The following is an 18,818-nucleotide window of genomic DNA, read 5'->3' on the forward strand; positions in this document are numbered from 1 at the left end:
TCTGGTGCAACCAATTACCTTCAGAGGTCACATAATTAGTGAAATAAAGACCCCCTGTGTGCAATCTAAGTGTCACATGATCTGTCACATGATCTCAGTATATATACACCTGTTCTGAAAGGCCCCAGAGTCTGCAACACCACTAAACAAGGGGCACCACCAAGCAAGCAGCACTATGATGACCAAGGAGCTCTCCAAACAGGTCAGAGACAAAGTTGTAGAGAAGTACAGATCAGGGTTGGGTTATAAAAAAATATCTGAAATTTTGAACATCCCACGGAACACCATTATTTCAAAATGGAAAGAATATGGCACCACAACAAACCTGCCAAGAGAGGGCAGCCCACCAAAACTCACAGACCGGGCAAGGAGGGCATTAATCAGAGAGGCAGCAAAGAGACCAAAGATAACCCTGAAGTAGCTGCAAAGCTCCACAGCGGAGATTGGAGTATCTGTCCATAGGACCACTTTTGGCCGTACACTCCACAGAGCTGGGCTTTACGGAAGAGTGTCCAGAAAAAAATAAGCAAACATGTTTGGTGTTCGCCAAAAGGCATGTGGGAGACTCCCCAAACATATGGAAGAAGGTACTCTGGTCAGAATTGAAGGTAGGATGGATCCTGTTGATGATCCTGTTTCAGTCTTCCAGAGATTTGAGACTGGGACAGAGGTTCACCTTCCAGGATGACAATGACCCTAAGCATACTGCTAAAGCAACACTTGAGTGGTTTTAGGGGAAACATTTAAATGTCTTGGAATGGCCTAGTCAAAGCTCAGACCTCAACCCTTTTGAGAATCTGTGGTATGACTTAAAGATTGCTGTACACCAGCGGAACCCATCCAACTTGAAGGAGCTGGAGCAGTTTTGCCTTGAATAACGGGCAAAAATCCCAGTGGCTAGATGTGCCAAGCTTATAGAGCCATACCCCAAGAGACTTGCAGCTGTAATTGCTACAAAAGGTGGCTCTACAAAGTATTGACTTGGGGGGGGGGGTGAATAGTTATGCACGCTCAAGTTTTCAGTTTTTTAAAATGTATTTCTTGTTTGTTTTTAAGTGAAATGATACAAACCCCCCCAAAAATCTATTTTAATTCCAGGTTGTAAGGCAACAAAATAGGAAAAATGCCAAGGGGGTGAATACTTTCGCAAGCCACTGTTTTGACTACTTCAACTCACACCCTGCTGGAATCCCTGTATTCTCAGATTCCCCTTTGTTATTAATCTCTATATTGTGATCAGTGAAGTGTTTCAAAAAGCTGTACATTTATTAACATATATGTTCAGATCATTCCTGAGAGAGAAGGGGTGTAGTAACTCCAGATGGGCGTGTGGTATCCTTCCTCACCCATGCCAACAAGATGTTCCTTCTTGTGGGGTCTTTGCCTTGAAAGTAAGTATGAGAGTATAAGTAATGTACAATTAACCTACTGAAAGTATACTGACTAAAAGGCAAACCATAACTGTCAAATTATATTTAATCTGTGTCGTTGTATACTTGCGAATTAGAATCTTAAGTGTAACAGTTTTGTTGGAGAAAACTGAAATGCCCATCAAATTTTTTCCCCAGTTTGCTGAATGTGTTCTGAAGGAGGACTTGATTGTCTTTTCAAATACGGACAGAGATGTTAAAATCATGAGATGAAATGGCAGTCACTTTCCTCCAAAACACTGCTATGTTCAATTTCTAATTTAATATAATTGTAGATAAAAAAAAAAACCTTCAAAGATCCATATAAATGTTATCTTTGATCCAACTTCTGACTAGTAAGCACCACCTTTATTTTTTAAACAGACCAGGGGTGAAAACAGACTGCTGGAACATGATTGGCTGAATGTGGTAAGCAACATCCCGGTGTAGCATTAGCCACTCTAGCATAGTGGTGGAAAATTGTGTTTTAAGACAGTATACATATTTTCTGTTTCTTTCCATAGACGAGCCATTCAATTGATTTAAGGAGGAAACTGATTCCATTGAGCCTGAATGGTGGATGCTTTATTTACGAGCCGGTCCATGGTGGAAATGAGTGTATTGCCAGCTGTGCACATTCAATTCGGAGATAAGATGACAAACAACGTAAAAGGAATAATACAGTACCGCCATCTTGCGGCCGTAGGGCTATAAATAAACAATAAGGCCCAAGGGCACGTGGTATATGACCAATATACCGGCTAAGGGCTGTTCTTAAGCACAACGCAACGCAGAGTGCCTGGATGCAGCCCTTAGCCGTGGTATATTGGCCATATACCACAAACCCCCGAGTTGCCTTATTGCTATTATAAACTGGTTACCAATGTAGTTAGAGCAGTAAACATAAATGTTTTGTCATACCTGTGGAATAACTTCTGATATACCACAGCTGTCAGCCAATCAGCATTCAGGGCTCAAACCACCCAGGTTATAATAACAGCTATGTCTAACAGTTTGAGGTTGCCGCATTGGGACATTTCAGACCTTACAATCTGTACTTGTGTGAGTGAGCATACAACACAAACTAAACATAATTAATTATTTATGGCTTTATATAGGCTACAACAATAGTTTGGACAAGGACAGTATAGAATATATACATTGGAATATAGGAAAAATAATTAGGCAATATTTTCCTCTCTTAAAGGTAGACTCAGCGATATGATGTAGATGCAGAAATTAAACAGCATAGTGGGTCAATTTCTGCAAACAACTAAAAGCGTTGAGGCTCAACTTCGGCTGTTTTGGTGCCCTGGCTACCACACTGTGAACAGTGTGAACTGAACCTGTGCACATGCGCAGATACTGTGTGTGACTGTGTGAGAGCAAAGTGTTGCATCTCGCTCATCTCTGGTGCTGTCATTTAGCTGAGTGTACCTTTACATTCTACAAGAACACAGGATAAAACAAGGTGGAAAAGATAAAGGTAAAAAAATATATATTTTAAATTAGTCAAGCCATAATAAAACATTGTCAGCTATAATTTCCTCACAGTGTTGGTGATGCACATCATAATAAAAGCTAAGATAACTTCATATCATCCAAGGAACTTCATAAAATCTGCTTCTGAACATTGATAAAACTATGATGATCTTTTCAATCCTGATAAAGGGCATAGAGTGAGTGACAGAGTTTGGGTCAATTCTATTCCGTAGCTTTTCAACAAGGAAAATCAGTGTACTTCCTGAATTGACTGGAAATGGCATTGACCCCAAAATGGAATTGACCCCAACCCTGGTGAGTGGGTGTGATCAAAAAGCATCTCTGCAGGAATCCCAGGAGAATCATACATTCAGTTTCTCCAGTCTCCATTCAGTGTTGCCAGATGGTGCTGGCTCAGCTCCTTCTACTGTTCTGTGACATATGACACAATCAACAGGGCTTGCCATGATTACAACACATCACTTCTCTGTAAAAATAAGCAATGGAGGAATTGCATATTTGTATCTGCATACGCAATCAAGTTAATTTATCTTAGTTAACTTAAACCTTAAAAAAAAAAGTTCACTTCAGAGACCATTCAAGTTCTTGACACAGTCCCAAGAGTACAGTACCTCTCAACATCTCTTACTTTTGTATTTTTGTTGCATAGTAGGTAAACTCGTGCTCTATCCCTCTTTCTTTTTCTCCCAGGACACATGACTAGAGTGAGTCATTTGAGCAGCTAGTGATTGTGCGTGTTGGAGATTGACTGCATTGCAGTCGGAATGGGAAAAATCTACAAATCACCTCGCATCCCAGATAGCTACTCATTATTATATGGGTGATCAAGATAAGTGATTCTGTGCCTCGCTTGCTCAAACTGATTCCATCCAACACGCTGATTGTCTCTGCTGTGCACCTGCATCCAAAGTAACTACTCATTATGTGCTCAAGATTACCGATTCTGCAATTTGCCTTGCTCAAGCTGATGCCCCCTTGTCTCTGATGTGCAGAGTGTAGAAGGCCCAAGGCTCCGGTATGTAGATGACTCCGCGGTATTTCTTGCGGAGGACCTGGTCGCTCCAGAGACAAGCCACCCAGACGCTGACCAGACCCAGGGCGATGGAGAAACTGTCAAGTCGAGTTTATTTTAAAATGCATTTTGCTCAGGTCTCAATTCACTTTAAATAAAGGGGTGGATTCCCAGACACAGATTAATCCTAGTCCTAGTCCATGGTTTTTAGCCTAGGACTAGGCTTAATCTGTGTCCAGGAAACTGCCCCAAATATTCTTAAAGAATAAAGGAACAATGTAGGAAACAGTATTATTATTACTATTATACCTGTAGAGCAGGAAGAGCCCATTGCTATCGGGGACAAAGCCTTTACGTTTCTGGTGCATCACTGTTGCCGTCATGGCGAAGAAGGTGAAGATGAAGAGGATGAAGATCTGGCCCTCTGTGATCAGGTACCTGTACAGAGTAGAGCTGTGTTCATTTAGTGCATGTAATGGAAAACAAAAAATTGGGTTACTTATAAGTCCCTCCCTGTTACAGTTTTCTTCCGTTTCTTCCAGTTGAGGGAAATGGAGGTCTTATGCTGCTGCCTTTTTGGTATCTGTCTCAATTGACACCTATACCCTAAGATCTGCAGACTTGTGGAGATCTGAGAGTATTTAATTGATATAAGCATGGGGACATTTCCACCTATCCTATCAGAGTGCAAGGCGGATCTATCATTATATTGCTTACACCAGTCAAATCCTCTCAGATCTCCACAAGTCTACAGGTCGATTTGGGATTGGGCCATATTCTCTCTTTGCCTCGTTCATTGAAATGGACCCAAAGTATCAAACCACTTTGAAAACAATGGATGAAATCGTTTCCTGTCAACTCCTACATTTCATATTCTCACATAGGGGAGGTTTCCCCAACACATATTAAGCCTAGCACTAAAAAGTACTTTCAATAGAGATTCTCCACTGAGCTTGCTTTTTAGTCGAGGACTAGGCGTAATCTGTGACTGCGAAACCATCCCATACAGTTGACATGAAGGATAAAAAGTAATTCAAAACGTTGCCTAAAAACTTTCAGTGCCTTTTAATTGACCTGATAACTCTTCCAGCATGTTACATTTTAGTAGCATTAAGGAGACCTCTGAAGGGAAATACTGTAACTCTGCACCACCTGTGTGACCTTGTGAACGCAGCCCATAAAGAACTCTACAGATAGAGGGCAAGTCTCAGGGAGTCAGTTTTGCTGTGGTGAATAATGGACAAGAGTCCATTGGAATCAGAATGTACAGTGCATCCTTCGTTCCTTCGCTCACTCCCTTCCTCACAAACACACATACGCATGATACACTGATGTGTCCTGCCCTTTGCCCAGGGCTAAGTCATTGTGTTCAATCACAGTGGATTCAGACAGAAACAAAACGAACATTCTAGCATTACAGGCTGTGATAGTATGATGTGACACTAAAGAGGCTGACCAATAGTAGATGGCACTGGGAGCGAGAAGAAACCAAGCAGCGAGCGGCATCCTCTTCTCTTCCTTGATGTGTGTGAAGCAACCAGTGAAGTAGAGGAAGAGGATGAGGAAGAAGGGAACATACCTGTGGAAGAGAAGAAAAAAGGCACATTTTCAATCATGTTCAATTGTGTTTTTCCCAGGGAAGATTAAACAATTGAAAGTGATTAAAATGCTGGTAAGCTGCAAACACTGCACATCATGTCAATGTATCTATGACAGTCTTCACGTCGATGTAATCTCATATGACATTCACAGTTTGAATGGTATAAATTTATGTATAGCTATGGGCAAGGTGAAATTACTTTTTCCATCTGATTCAGTCATTCAGTACAGTAAAGATACACTACTGTTCAAAAGTTTGGGGTCACTTAGAAATGTCCTTGTTTTTGAAAAAAAAGCACATTTTTTGTCCATTAAAATAACAAATTGATCAGAAATACAGTGTAGACATTATTAAGGTTGTAAATGACTATTGTAGCTGGAAACGGCTGATTTCTAAAGGAATAAGTCCCGCATCCCGGAGTCACCTCTTCACTGTTGATGTTGAAACTTGTGTTTTGTGGGTAATATTTAATGAAGCTGCCAGTTGAGGACTTGTGGGGTGTCTGTTTCTCAAACTCGACACTCTAATGTACTTGTCCTCTTGCTCAGTTGTGCACCGGGGCCTCTCACTCCTCTTTCCATTCTGGTTAGAGCCAGTTTGCACTGTTCTGTAAAGGGAGTAGTACACAGCGTTGTACAAGATCTTCAGTTTCTTGGCAATATTTCGCATGGAATAGAACAAGGATAGACTGACGAGTTTGAAGAAAGATCTTTGTTTCTGGCCATTTTGAGCCTGTAATCGAACCCACAAATGCTGATGCTCCAGATACTCAACTAGTCTAAAGAAGGCCAGTTTTATTGCTTCTTTAATTAGGACAACAGTTTTCAGCTGCGCTAACATAATTGCAAAAGGGTTTTCTAATGATCAATTAGCCTTTTAAAATGATAAACTTGGATTAGCTAACACAACATGCCATTGAAACACAGGAGTGATGGTTGCTGATAATAGGCCTCTGTACGGCTATTTAGATATTCCATAAAATAAATCTGCCGTTTCCAGCTACAATAGTCATTTACAACATTAACAATGTCTACACTGTATTTCTGATCAATTTGATGTTATTTTAATGGACAAAGAATGTGCTTTTCTTTAAAAAACAAGGACATTTCTAAGTGACCCCAAACTTTTGAACGGTAGTGTAGTTTCGAGCAAACATGTTCCTTACCACATAGAATGGCCAAGCTTTTCATCATAATAGTAAAGTAGCTCAAATGAATCTATCTGTGGGAAAAAGAGGACAGTAAAGGTATAGAATTTCTGCAATATACAACATTATAATCCAATCAAATCATGCTAATGAGTACTACAATTTCATGTTTGGTCTTTATACAAAAAGAAGCCAATAAGCAAAAACAATGTAAAAAGTTACACACAGTATCAGTATAACAGTATCACAGTATTCAGCAGAGTATGGCAGTCCTTGACTTTCACAGCTTTACATTCAGCTTTCACAGTGTTATTGAATAAACACAATGTAGTAGGCAGATAGTGGGTTATGGCAAAACTGGATGAAATGGATGAATGACTTTGTTACAACCTTGTAATAACATCCTGGAAAAACTGATTGAAATTACATAATAATTCCACATAAGCCTTAAACTGGTTGTAAAGGTGTAATTAAAACCAGCTTGCCCGCTGGTCAAGACAAGTGCTCCTGAGTGTGAGAGAGGTATAGAGGGTGAGAGAGATATAGAGGGTGTCATGGTAGAGTACCAGAGAGGCAGGCTGGAGGTTCTTGATGATGGGGTTCTCTCTGACAGACAAGTGGAGCTGGTAGCCACTCAACAGGAGGCGATGGTTAATGGAGTCACCCACCAGGTGGATGCTGGCGCCCATCACAAAGGTGATGATGCACAGGTACACGGCGGAGTGGGGCAGGGTCTTGGGGCTACGCTCGATCAGCTAGAGAGGGATGGGAGAGAAATGGGCAGTGAAATTCCTTCTGGAGACAATTTCAACAGGGGGGTTAGTGGGAGATGGCAGGCCAGCAGGGACATAAAGGTTATGTTCTCTGTTCAACTTGACAGCTATGATCTTTCAGCTCCCTCAGTCCAACGTGTGAATGGGTTTCATCTGAGACAGGACAAATCAAATCGTATTTGTCTCATGCGCTGAATACAACAGGTCTAGACCTTACAGTGAAATCCTTACTTACAAGCCCTTAACCATCAATACAGAGTAAGAAAATATTTGCTATATAAACTAAAGCAAATAAAAAAAGTAACACAATAAATTAACAATAACGGGGCTATATACAGAGGGTACCGGTACCAAGTCAATGTGCGGGGGTACGGGTTAGTCAAGGTAACTGAGGTCATATATACATGTAATGTAGGTAGGGGTAAAGTGACTATGCATAGATAATAAACAGTGAGTAGCAGCAGCGTTACAAAAAAGGGGGTCAATACAAATAGTCAGAGTAGCCATTTGATTAAGTGTTCAGCAGTTTTATGGCTTGGGGGTAGAAGCTATTCAGGAGTTTTTTGGTCCCAGTCTTGGCACTCTAGTACCGCTTGCCGTGTGGTAGTAGAGAGAACAGTCTATGACTGGGGTGGCTGGAGTCTTTGACAATTTTTAGGGACTTCCTCTGACACCGCCAGGTATAGAGGTCCTGGATGACAGGAAGCTTGGCCCCAGTGATGAACTGGGCCATTCACAGTACCCTTTGTAGCGCCTTGCGGTCGGATACCGAGCGATTGCCATATCAGATGTTGATGCAACCAGTCAGGATGCTATCGATTGTGCAGCTGTAGAACTTTTTGAGGATCTGAGGACCCATGCCAAATCTTCTGAGGGGGAATAGTTGTCTTGCCCTCCTGAGGGGGAATAGGCGTTGTCTTGCCCTCTTCATGACTGTCTTGGTGTGTTTGGACCATAATAGTTTGCTGGTGATGTGGACATCAGCTCTTGACCCGGTGCACTACAGCCCCGTTGATGTGAATGGGGGTGTGCTCGGCCCTTCTTTTCCTGCAGTCCACGATCATCTCCTTTGTCTTGATCACGTTGAGGGAGAGGTTGTTGATCTGGCACCACACTGCCAGGTTTCTGACCTCCTCCCTATAGGCTGTCTCATAATTGTCGGCGATCGGGCCTACCACTGTTGTGTCGTCGGCAAACTTAATGATGGTGTTGGAGTCGTTCTTGGCCACGCAGCCATGGGTAAACAGGGAGTACAGGACTGAGCATGCATCCCTGCCCCTTTGTTGAGGATCAGCATGGCAGATGTGTTGTTGCCTACCCTTACCACCTGGGGGTGGCCCGTCAGGAAGTCCAGGATCCAGTTGTAGAGGGAGGTGTTTAGTCCCAGAGTCCTTAGCTTAGTGATGAGCTTTGAGGGCACTATGGTGTTGAATGCTGAACTGTAGTCAATGAACAGCATTCTCACGTAGGTGTTCCTTTTGTCCAGGTGGGAAAGGGCCATGTGGAGTGCAATAGAGATTGTGTCGTGTGGATATGTTGGGGCTGTATGCAAATTTGGGTGGGTCTAGGTTTCTCAGATGAGGGTGTTGATGTGAGCCATGACCAGCCTTTCAAAGCACTTCATGTCTACAGACATGAGTGCTACGGGTCGGTAGTCATTTAGGCGAGTTACCTTGGCATTCTTGGGCACAGGGAATATGGTGCTTGAAACTTGTAGGTATTACAGACTCAGTCAGGGAGAGTTTGAAAATGTCAGTGAAGACACTTACCTTACCAGTTGGTCAGCGCACGCTCTGAGTACACGTCCTGGTAATCCGTCTGGCCCTGCGGCCTTGTGAATGTTGACCTGTTTAAAGGTCTTACTCACATTGGCTACAGAGAGCGTGATGTTCCATTAAACGAGTAAACGACTGTCTGACCTTCCCGTTACTGGTCTGACTGAGTGGAGCTGGCATCTGCTTTAGCAAGTTAATGTCAATGCCTTCAAAGTGTCCCTTATAAACTGCCAGAGTGCCTGAAGAGAAACCGATGTTGGAGGGACAGCAGCGTGCCCTCATCATGTAGCATTCAACTGGGTTGTCGTGTCTTGTGTTCATTAGGCACCAAGAGGAAGAAAACTAACTAGAACAGGAATGTACTACCTGGACTTGTCCAACAAGAAACACTTGTTTTCATATCAGTTTTGAAACGTATCGCTATGGTGTGTCTAATAAACACCACCCTGTCTCTGTGTGCCATGATTGGTTACCTTGAGAAGCAGGAAGGGTGTGATGATGTTGTAAGCCATGTGGAAGTAGTCCCCAGCACTGGGTCTGTTCAGGGGGAACCACTCTAGAGGGAGGATGATCTGAAAATATACAGTTTATCAGTTAGAGGAGGGGAAAACTATACACCACAGGGACATGTAATAAGCATTGAATATACTCAGAAATTACATGGTAATATGGTAATTGTTATAATGACCTAATAATTGCTGTGGTTTCTTGGGTGTTGTTGAAACAAGCACCACTACTTGACATTTGATACTAGGTACCTGTAGTTACTATTTGTGTTAAAGTTACCATAAACCACTCATTGTGACCACATACTGTTTTAGAACCAGTCTGGACGATTAAGATGAAATAGGCTGTGTTATGAAAGTGCTGCTGCACAACCTCCGACAACCAATTGAGTTGTAGTCTGTCGGGTCGTATACCATAGAAATAGAATTACTAGACCGGACATTGACATTCAAGTCAATAATACTTTTTATTTTGATTTCACTCACCATGACAATGGGCCTCCCGAAGTCCAGCAGCCAGTTCTGAATGGTGAAACTGACCCACAGGTCCAGGTGGAACTTGGGCATCAGCAGAGATGATTCCATGTCTCTGGACCCATGCCTATTGTGTATAAGGAGGACAAAATAAGATCAATATGGACCCATGCCCGATGTGTGTTAGGAGGACAAATAAGCTCATTATTAAAGTTAAAAGGATTATGTGCTCAAACTTTAAATTGAAGGCCTTTTGAACTTTTGCATTGACATCAATAATAACCCTTAAGCTATGTGCACAGCTTTGCTCTCTGTAGGGTGCATTAGGTCCCGAATATGTTTTTGTTGGTTAAACAAAGTATGTATGGTTCAGAGACAGCGTTGAAAGAGTAGGAACCTCAACAGGCAGAGTCAGGTTGTTGGAAAGGAGAGATTTGTGTTCAAAGACAGAGAGTCCCGAGGTAGGGAGGGTGGATATACAGTATATACAGTCTCTTCTCTACAGTCTTAAACAATAGGTCTGCAAAGGCTTTATCTGCTGAAAGATATTAGGCTTTACACCCCAGACCACATTCTGGCATTTCTGAATCACAGCTGTTCCTCCTGGCCCCAACATTAACAAGGCCAACAAAAGAACAAAACAACAACGCTGCTGTCATCTCTCTCAAGTTTATTGTCTTTATTTGGTCATTAAACAAGACACATTTGAGAGAGAGATCCAATGCTGGCTCCACACATTCCCTAGCAGAACCCATTTGACCTTAGCTTCCATTCAGCTGCCTGTGTTGGAAGTCTGATTATGGGAGCCTCTGTGCACACTGCATGGACAGATCTTCTAGCCAGAGACAGAGTATATGGAGCATCAGCAGTGGTTGGGGGTGACAAATGATTGCCTGCCCTGATCCTGTAGCAGAGAGGACCTCTTCCCTTTCCCAATCCTGGCACGGCCTGGGGAATCAACTCTAATCTCATCCGATTTGTCTCTTTGAAATCCCGACAGAACAAGCTCCTCCTGCACGCTGGTTTCATAAGGTCAGTACTCCTGAGTGGAGCTAAGAGAGGAGAGGCAGCAGCTGCACTTGGCAGGGCATAGTATCACCTTTCTGTGGGCTATATTTCAGACTAATGTGACACATTCACTCATGGGGACTGACCCTGTCAATCCCACAGAAGGAAAGGAAACTCCTGGTTGTGCAGCATGCACAAAAGGGGAACTATACCTTGGTTAGATAAAATGTATGATAATACACATAAAAAATAAAGGTTCTTAAATGGTTATTCCTCAGCTCTTAAGGATCCTTGGAGAACTCTTGCCCAAAAAAATAACCTTTGTGAAGTGTGGGGTTCTTGACATGGCATCTACGTAATTCTAAAAGGTTATTGAAATGTACAGAAGCCTGCAGATGTGTCCCTTTCATATCACCCATAAAATTGGCCAGTGTCAACTTGTGTTGATTTTTCAGTGTAACATTTCTAGTGTTGATTCAGGAGTTAAATTAACACTCAGTGGTGTAAAAGAACCCCAGGGAAATATGATAATGATGGGTGTGGTTTTGGTTAAACTCTGGTTATTGACACTAGACTTTAACCAAAACCACAGCCATCATTATCTATATTTCCCAGCATGCTCTATTGCAGGTTGATTCTAAGAATTGTTTGTTTCAATATCTTGTTTCATACATTTTTCTTAACAATTCCAATCTCTTACTTGGTCTTATTGCACCCGTTACTGAAATGGTTGTTCCAGTTAGATGTTTAAGGTAGTCTCATATCTTAGTCTTTCCAACCTGGCAAACATTCAGAATGCAGGTTGCAGGTGAATAAAAATTCAAACATGTTGGATATCCCCACTCTGGCTGGATGCCAATACAAATGACAATTACAATCACTTTGCAAGCCAGCATAACGTAACTTGCAGGCCTGATATGGCCTGTAAACTATGAGTTTTAGGCCATTGTATTAGGGTAAAACTATGGCCTCAAAATAAATATGAAATATGCATTTTATTGTCTTAGGACCCGATTCCGACTTTCTTACACACTCCTTTCCTATGCACTTCACAGTATTTGGTATTCAACCTTACATTATTCAGTCACGTAATGCCCTCTGAAGGTGCGGGTACCTTGCGCACTATGAATACATTTCATTCAACCACAGAAAACCCTCCCACTTGCCGGCCAACAGATTTTCTTGTGGAGTTTTTATTCAGTAGGGTTTTCAGTACATTTGTCTTAAGCCATCCCTTTAAATACAGTGTACCTTTAAGTTTGAATTTTATCGACAGACTTGAATATATCGAGAGAACGGGTTCAGAATATTAGGCATCAATGAAAGAAAGCCAAGTATGCATATTTGTCTCTGTTTCATCACCAATTGGTAGATTTAAAAAAAAAATCTAAAAATAATCTGATTATTTAGGTTTAGAGAAGCATTTAAGCACGAAAGAATGGAAAGGGTGGTTTAATTCATTCATAAATTTGCCACATTCAGTTCTTCAACCCATGGTAATGTTGGAAGATTAGTTTTCATAGAATTATAATAGGGCGAATAGGTTACAAAAGTAGGCTATACCCTCATCTATTGCCTCCACTAACCATGGAACTGCGTGATGACACGGTCAAATATTGCGCCATGCGTGGGGTTACAACTGTTAAGGCTTAAGGCTTGGATCTCCGCTCCATAACGATTTAATTAGCCTACATGTCTTTTTTTTATATTATCAACTGTTAATAATGATCCTCAGCAACAACCACACGGCCGTGACAGCATTTACAAAGGAAGCAAATGAAGGTAAACTAAACAATGTAATTAAATTAAATGATAATGTAGGCTATACCAACTGAAGGAGATTAACAGTACATTGGCAGTTGAACATGTGTGGTTATTAGGCCTACTGGTGGCTGATACTGATAGTGGCTAATATTTAACATGATAGAAGTAGGAAACAGAGAAAGTCGGGGTAGCCTATCATTAATACATTAAGACAGTCAAGTTCTAAATTACAGTGCATGGAGAATTGTGTTGTTTCTATTGGAAAAAATAAAGTGGATGCTTTTTCTACTTGGAACTGGTAGGTTCGCTAGACCCTATTCATGGTTTCCTTGCGCTTAAAGGTGGTGGAATTATTAGTGAATTAAGTCAAGGTCAGAATATGGTACATCTGTAGACAAACCTCAACCACACCTTCATTTATTTGATTTCCACCCCAAACGAATAGCGGGTGAATAGCATGCTATCCTCATGCTTAAGTTGAAGGTCAGAATACCCACAGAGAAAAGCGCATAAAAGGGGAATTACGTTTCATTTTCGTGTGCTTAACTCTGATCAGAATCAGACCCTTACAGAATAAAATTAATGACAACATATTCACTTAGGATCTCACTTGGTGAAGGCCACAGGACTGAAAATGAATGAATGCAACAACCATATCTCTGTCACGAGCAAACAGTCATGGGTGTTACTGGTAACTCTAACATTCACTCAAAAGGCACCCTGGGAAATATGCAAATAAGGCTTAAAACCCTACAGCAGGGCTATTCAATTCTGGTCCTGGAGGGCCAAAACAGTTCTGGTTTGGAATTTTTGTATGATTCTTTAAAGAACCATCACATTTATGGTTCTTCAGAGACCCTAAAATGGTTCCCATATGGCATCGCTCTCAAGAACCTTATTTGGTTCCAAATTGCACTTTGATTTTTAAGAGTGCACTGTATGGCATTATTTACACATACATGGTGATGTCTACATATGAAATTGTTAATAATAGTAATGTTGACATTAACATTTAAGATGTGAGGGGTCATGCATATGAAATGTAGGGAAGGCCAATAAAGGGCAGACAATTCAATTGGATATGAGTTGTTTAGGTATGACTATTTTAATTACGTTTTTCAAATGCTATATTAAAAAGTTGTTTTTCAAACCTAGAGAGAAAAGTTGACGACTGCATAGCATAGTTCTGCCGTTTCCGCATTGATGCGTGCATCTCCCTTCCAACAGAACCATGAAGATTCTCCTCGATATCACTTCTTTCAGACCCGACTTGGCAGCCACCGTCCCTTTAAACTTGGTCAAGAAACTAGATGATAAAGTATGATTTCACAAAGGAAATAGCCATTTGTAGATCTGTGTTGAATAATTGACTAGTCAACAATCCGAATAACAATGCCGACCTCAAAACCTCTTCTTTCGCTCACCGCTGCTCTCCTTACAAAGTAGCACAACAATAGAGATTGACAGGCTCAGTGACTATCTGTAACTTAATAGCCTTTGATGAGATGGGAGTCCCACACCCTCCAATAGTTTACACGATATTCCTCTCCTCAGCATTAGTTGATACAGGCTGTTATTGCTCTCAAAGTCTAACCCGTGTCTTGAAGAGAGTTCTGAAATATTATCACAGAGTTCGGCTGAGTGAATCTAGTTTGAAATGCATGTTTCAGTTCTATGAGTCTGTGTGAGTCTAAAGGGATATTGAAATGAAATGGTTCAGTAGCCTGCAGATTAACTGTTAATCTGTTTTCCCCACCCCCTTTTTATCAGGGGCATAATCTCTGATTTTGGCAGAGTAGAGCAGATAGGATGCAATTTAGGCCGGCCCGGTACATAAATATAGCCGGCTCCCATCAAACCAAGGTGCCCTCATGTGCAAGAATAATCAGTACAATTCTCTCTATTATACCTCTTATCTCTGTATTATTATAATATCTATATCATCTCTATTATACTGATTATACAATAAAGGGGAGTAGTGGAATCCAGGCTGTGAATGGCACATGTAGCTAGATACTCACAAAATTGTGTAAACATGATATTAAGGACAACTTGTGGGTGCTTATAGTTGTCCTGTTTCACACATGTACAACTGGAAATGTGTTTTTGCATATCCCACTCCTCCTGAGATACCCTCGGAGAGTGGGGTCATGGATCAGCCATTATTGACAGCAACACTGGAGCAATAAAGGTTAAGTGCCTTGTTCAAGGGCAGATCGATAGACTGTTCCTTGTCAGCTCAGGGATTTGAACTAGCAAACTTTACTGATTACTGGCCCAACATGCTAACTGCTGGGCTACATTAATAAGAAAGACAGTGCCAAACCTCTGCCAATAACAGCTAGCATTCAGTTTTCCTCTCCCCACTCAGACCATTCCCAGACAGTCCTAGTAAAATTATTGCTTGACAAATTGCTATTTGCTAAGAAGGTTTTTTTATTTATATTTGACAATTTCAAGTGAAGGACAGGTTTGTGGTCCATCCACACGATGAAGGGGAGAATAGAACCCTCCAGCGACGCCATTCCTCAAGAGCTAGCTTCACTGCCAGGAGTTCCCAGTTACTAATGTCATAATTTCTCTGCAGGTGAGAGCTTACGGGAAAAGAATGCACATGGGTGGAGCTTCTGATCAGAGGGGGAACGTGGAGACAGAACAGCACCTATCCCTGTGTCGGAGACATCCACCTCCACGGTGAACTGGAGTTCTGGCTCTGGCTTGGTGAGGATCGGAGTGGAAGTGAAGCGGCACTTGAGTTCCAGGAAAGCTGCCTCTGCCTCAGGGGTCCAGTGGAACGGAGTGGAGGTGGTGGTGAGAGGTGCTGCCAGACGGCTGTAGTTGCAGATGAAACATCTGTAAAAATGTGAAAATCCCAGGAAATGCTGAAGCTGCTTCAGGTTTGAGGGTGCAGGCCACTCTGACTGCCCTGACCTTGGCGGGATGCATACATAACCATCCCTGTGCAATAATATAATCCAGGAAAGACAGGAAGCATGGAACTCACATTTTTCAGCTTTAACAAAAAGCTTATTCTCCAACAGTCGTTAGAAAACGTGTTGCTGGATGGCCTCAGAGTCCTTAGAAAGAAAATCAAAATGTCATCCACACAAAAACAAAGCATCAAATCACATCCCTCAGTACATCATTGACTAGGCTCTGGAAAACAGCAGGGGTGTTAGTGAGACCAAAAGGCATGACCAAATACTCAGTGGTGTGTTGAACGCCGGTTTCCACTCGTCCCCCTCTCTGATGCGGACAAGGTGGTAGGCATTCCGGAGGGCGAGTTTGGTGAACACCGTGGCACCATGGTGTGGGGCAAAAGCAGACCTGATGAGTGGCTGTCACGTCCTGACCAGTATAGAGGATATTTTATTATTGTCGTTTGGTCAGGACGTGGCAGAGGGTAGTTGATTTATGTATTACGGGGTTTGTTGGTCACTGGTTTATGTTTGTATTTCTATGGGTATGTTCTAGGTTAGTTTTTCTATGTGTAGGTTGGGTGCTGGACTCTCAATTAGAGGCAGGTGTTTCTAGTTGCCTCTGATTGGGAGTCCTATAAGTAGGTGTGTGTTTTGTTTGTCACTTGTGGGTAGTTATTTGTTAGCACTGCTTTTGTTGAGCCTGCTACTCTGTTCATGTCGTTAGTTTGTTTATTGTTTTTTTGTGGTGTTCTCATTTTTATAATAAAGATGTTGAGCACGCAAACCGCTGCGCCTTGGTCCCATTCTATCTTCCACGACAGCTGTGACAGTGGCAAGAGATACTTGTTCTTCACAGTGATGTTATTCAGCCCACAGAAGTCTATGCACGACCTCAGCGTCCCATCCTTTATCTTTACAAAGAAAAATCCAGCACCTACCGGAGAGGAAGAAGGCCTGACATGTCCTGCAGCCAGGGAATCCTGGATGTACCCCTCCATAGCCTCCTGCTCTGGCCGAGAGAGGTTATACAACAGGCTACAGGGGAGAGGAACTCCAGGCTGGAGGTCAATGGCGCAGTTGTACGGCCGATGAGGCGGCAGCGACGGCATGGTGCTTGCTGAACACAGGAGCTAGATCGTGATGCTAGAGAGGAACTCATGACAGGTCCGGAGGTTGTGGAAAGGACTGGGGCACAGGCAAGGCAGGGGCAAGTGCAGAACAAAGGCAATTTGAGTGACAAAATGAACTCTAAGTGGTTACCTTCTTGTGGTCCAGTCAATTTGTGGATTGTGCAGCTTTAACCAAGGATGGCCAAGATCTAGGGAAGAGAGGGCAATCGATTATGTGGAGACTAATCCTTTCCTGGTGATTCCCAGAGAGACGCAGGATGACAGGGACAGTTCTCTCAGACATGGGCGAGGAGCTGTCCGTTGAGAGCATTGGCATCAAGGGGTGAATCGAGTGGAACAGTGTCCAGGTCCAACTGGATAACGACACCTCGGTCCAGGAAACTCTCATCGGTGCCCGAGTCGATAAGGTCAGGCAGAGGAAAAGCCTGGCTCTGCCACACAAGGGTGCCATCTAGCAAGGGTCTAGGGGAGATGGGTGGGCGATTTGGTAACAGTATATCCCCCATAACTAACGAGCCACCTTTTGCTTGCCGCAGGGAACAAGTGGAGACAAAGTGACCAACCTGGCCACAGTATAGGCAGCTCCTAGTGCTGATTCGCCGCTGCCTCTCCTCAGGTGAGAGACGGGCCCGGCCGAGCTGCATGGGTTCAGGTTCTGGAAAAGACTTGGGAAGGGAGGCAGTCAGAGGAGAACCAAGCAAAGAAGCAGATGTAATGATGGCGCATGCAACCCTACCTGCCCTCTCCCTCCGACGCTCATGTTGACAGCTGTCGATGCAGATGGCGAGAGAGATGAGCTCCTCGAGTCCATCCAGCTCATCCCTGGACACCAACTCATCCTTGATGGTCTCAGTGAGAGCTTGCTGAAATGCTCCCTGAAGGGCCTCCTCATTCCAGCCGCTCTCAGTGGCGAGGGTGCGAAACTCGATCGCCATCTCAGCGACACTATGGGAGCCTTGACGGAAGGACAGGAGTCGCTTAGCGGCATCCTTACTGCAGACACGGTGGTCAAAGACTCTCCTCATCTCCTTTGTGAAGCTGAAGTAGGAGGAGCAGATGGGGGACTGTCACTCCCACACTGTGTGGCCCAGGAAAGCGCTGCTCCACAGAGGCTGCCAATCAGGAAGGATATCTTGGCCCACTCGCTAGCATAAGCGAAGGGCTGTTGCTTGTATACTAGTGGACATTGTACCAAAAAGGCTTTGCAAGCTCCGAGGTTGCCATCGTAACGCTCGGGGGCCAGAAAAAATGGCTCACGAGGCAGAGGAGAGGGACTCGAGGCTGGTTGTGAGCTCTGGGTGAAGGTTTGGCCCTGCAGGTCCGAAAGGCTCCATGAAAACTCCTTGACGTGCTTCAGAAGGGTTTTCAGGACTTGGTCATGTTGCTCGAACTGGGCACCTTGGCTGGCGAGGGTTTGGTGGAGAGGATCTGAGTCTGCTGGGTTTATATCTTCGGCCAGATCGTACTGTTTACGTGGAGTGAAGCAGGTGAACCCAAGAGCAGACTCAGATGAGGAGACTGGGATAAGGTACCCAAGGTATTTTTTGAAAAACGGGGAAGATGGGAAAGCTTGGGCGGGTTGCAGGAACCCAGGTGCTGAGGCTGAGGCTTGAGCAAGGGGAGTTGGGGCTGGGTAAGCAGGTCCGGAGAGGAATCCAAGGAAGCAGTAGAGTGGGGGGTCCAGGACAGGGTAGCAGGACTGATGAGACGTGGGACTGGAGACAGGGACCAGAGTCAGAGCTGCTACAGAACTGCTACAAGACTACTGCGGTGAAGTAGTCTTGTCCCCTTAGTGA

At 43.3% G+C, this 18,818-nt stretch overlaps 1 protein-coding gene and 1 long non-coding RNA gene across 2 annotated transcripts; both read right to left on the minus strand.

Annotated features, from left to right (window-relative positions):
- Nucleotides 1-2,503: 2,503 nt before the first annotated feature.
- cln6b (CLN6 transmembrane ER protein b) lies at nt 2,504-17,660 on the minus strand. Its single transcript, XM_029758373.1, has 8 exons — nt 17,586-17,660; nt 10,212-10,326; nt 9,693-9,791; nt 7,238-7,426; nt 6,690-6,745; nt 5,381-5,503; nt 4,234-4,362; nt 2,504-4,022 (listed from the first exon to the last, which is right to left on the minus strand). The coding sequence occupies exons 2-8, from the start codon at nt 10,308-10,310 to the stop codon at nt 3,872-3,874; spliced, it is 846 nt and encodes a 281-aa protein (XP_029614233.1). The 5' UTR covers nt 10,311-10,326; nt 17,586-17,660; the 3' UTR covers nt 2,504-3,871.
- LOC115197133 (uncharacterized) lies at nt 15,388-16,381 on the minus strand. The gene is made up of 2 exons (XR_003878969.1): nt 15,976-16,381; nt 15,388-15,824 (listed from the first exon to the last, which is right to left on the minus strand). It is a non-coding gene; the product is annotated as an uncharacterized LOC115197133 (long non-coding RNA).
- Nucleotides 17,661-18,818: the final 1,158 nt, after the last annotated feature.

This window comes from Salmo trutta, chromosome 7 (assembly GCF_901001165.1).
Source record: "Salmo trutta chromosome 7, fSalTru1.1, whole genome shotgun sequence".
In the NCBI taxonomy this organism is placed as follows: domain Eukaryota; kingdom Metazoa; phylum Chordata; class Actinopteri; order Salmoniformes; family Salmonidae; genus Salmo; species Salmo trutta.

Coding starts and splice junctions, on each gene's coding strand:
- cln6b (XM_029758373.1), bottom strand. CDS start 10,310: ATGGAATCATCTCTGCTGATGCCCAAGTTCCACCTGGACCTGTGGGTC. Junction 9,792..10,211: donor TCGGGAGGCCCATTGTCATG/GTGAGTGAAATC, acceptor GTATATTTTCAG/ATCATCCTCCCTCTAGAGTG. Junction 5,504..6,689: donor AAGCTTGGCCATTCTATGTG/GTAAGGAACATG, acceptor TCTCTTCCACAG/GTATGTTCCCTTCTTCCTCA.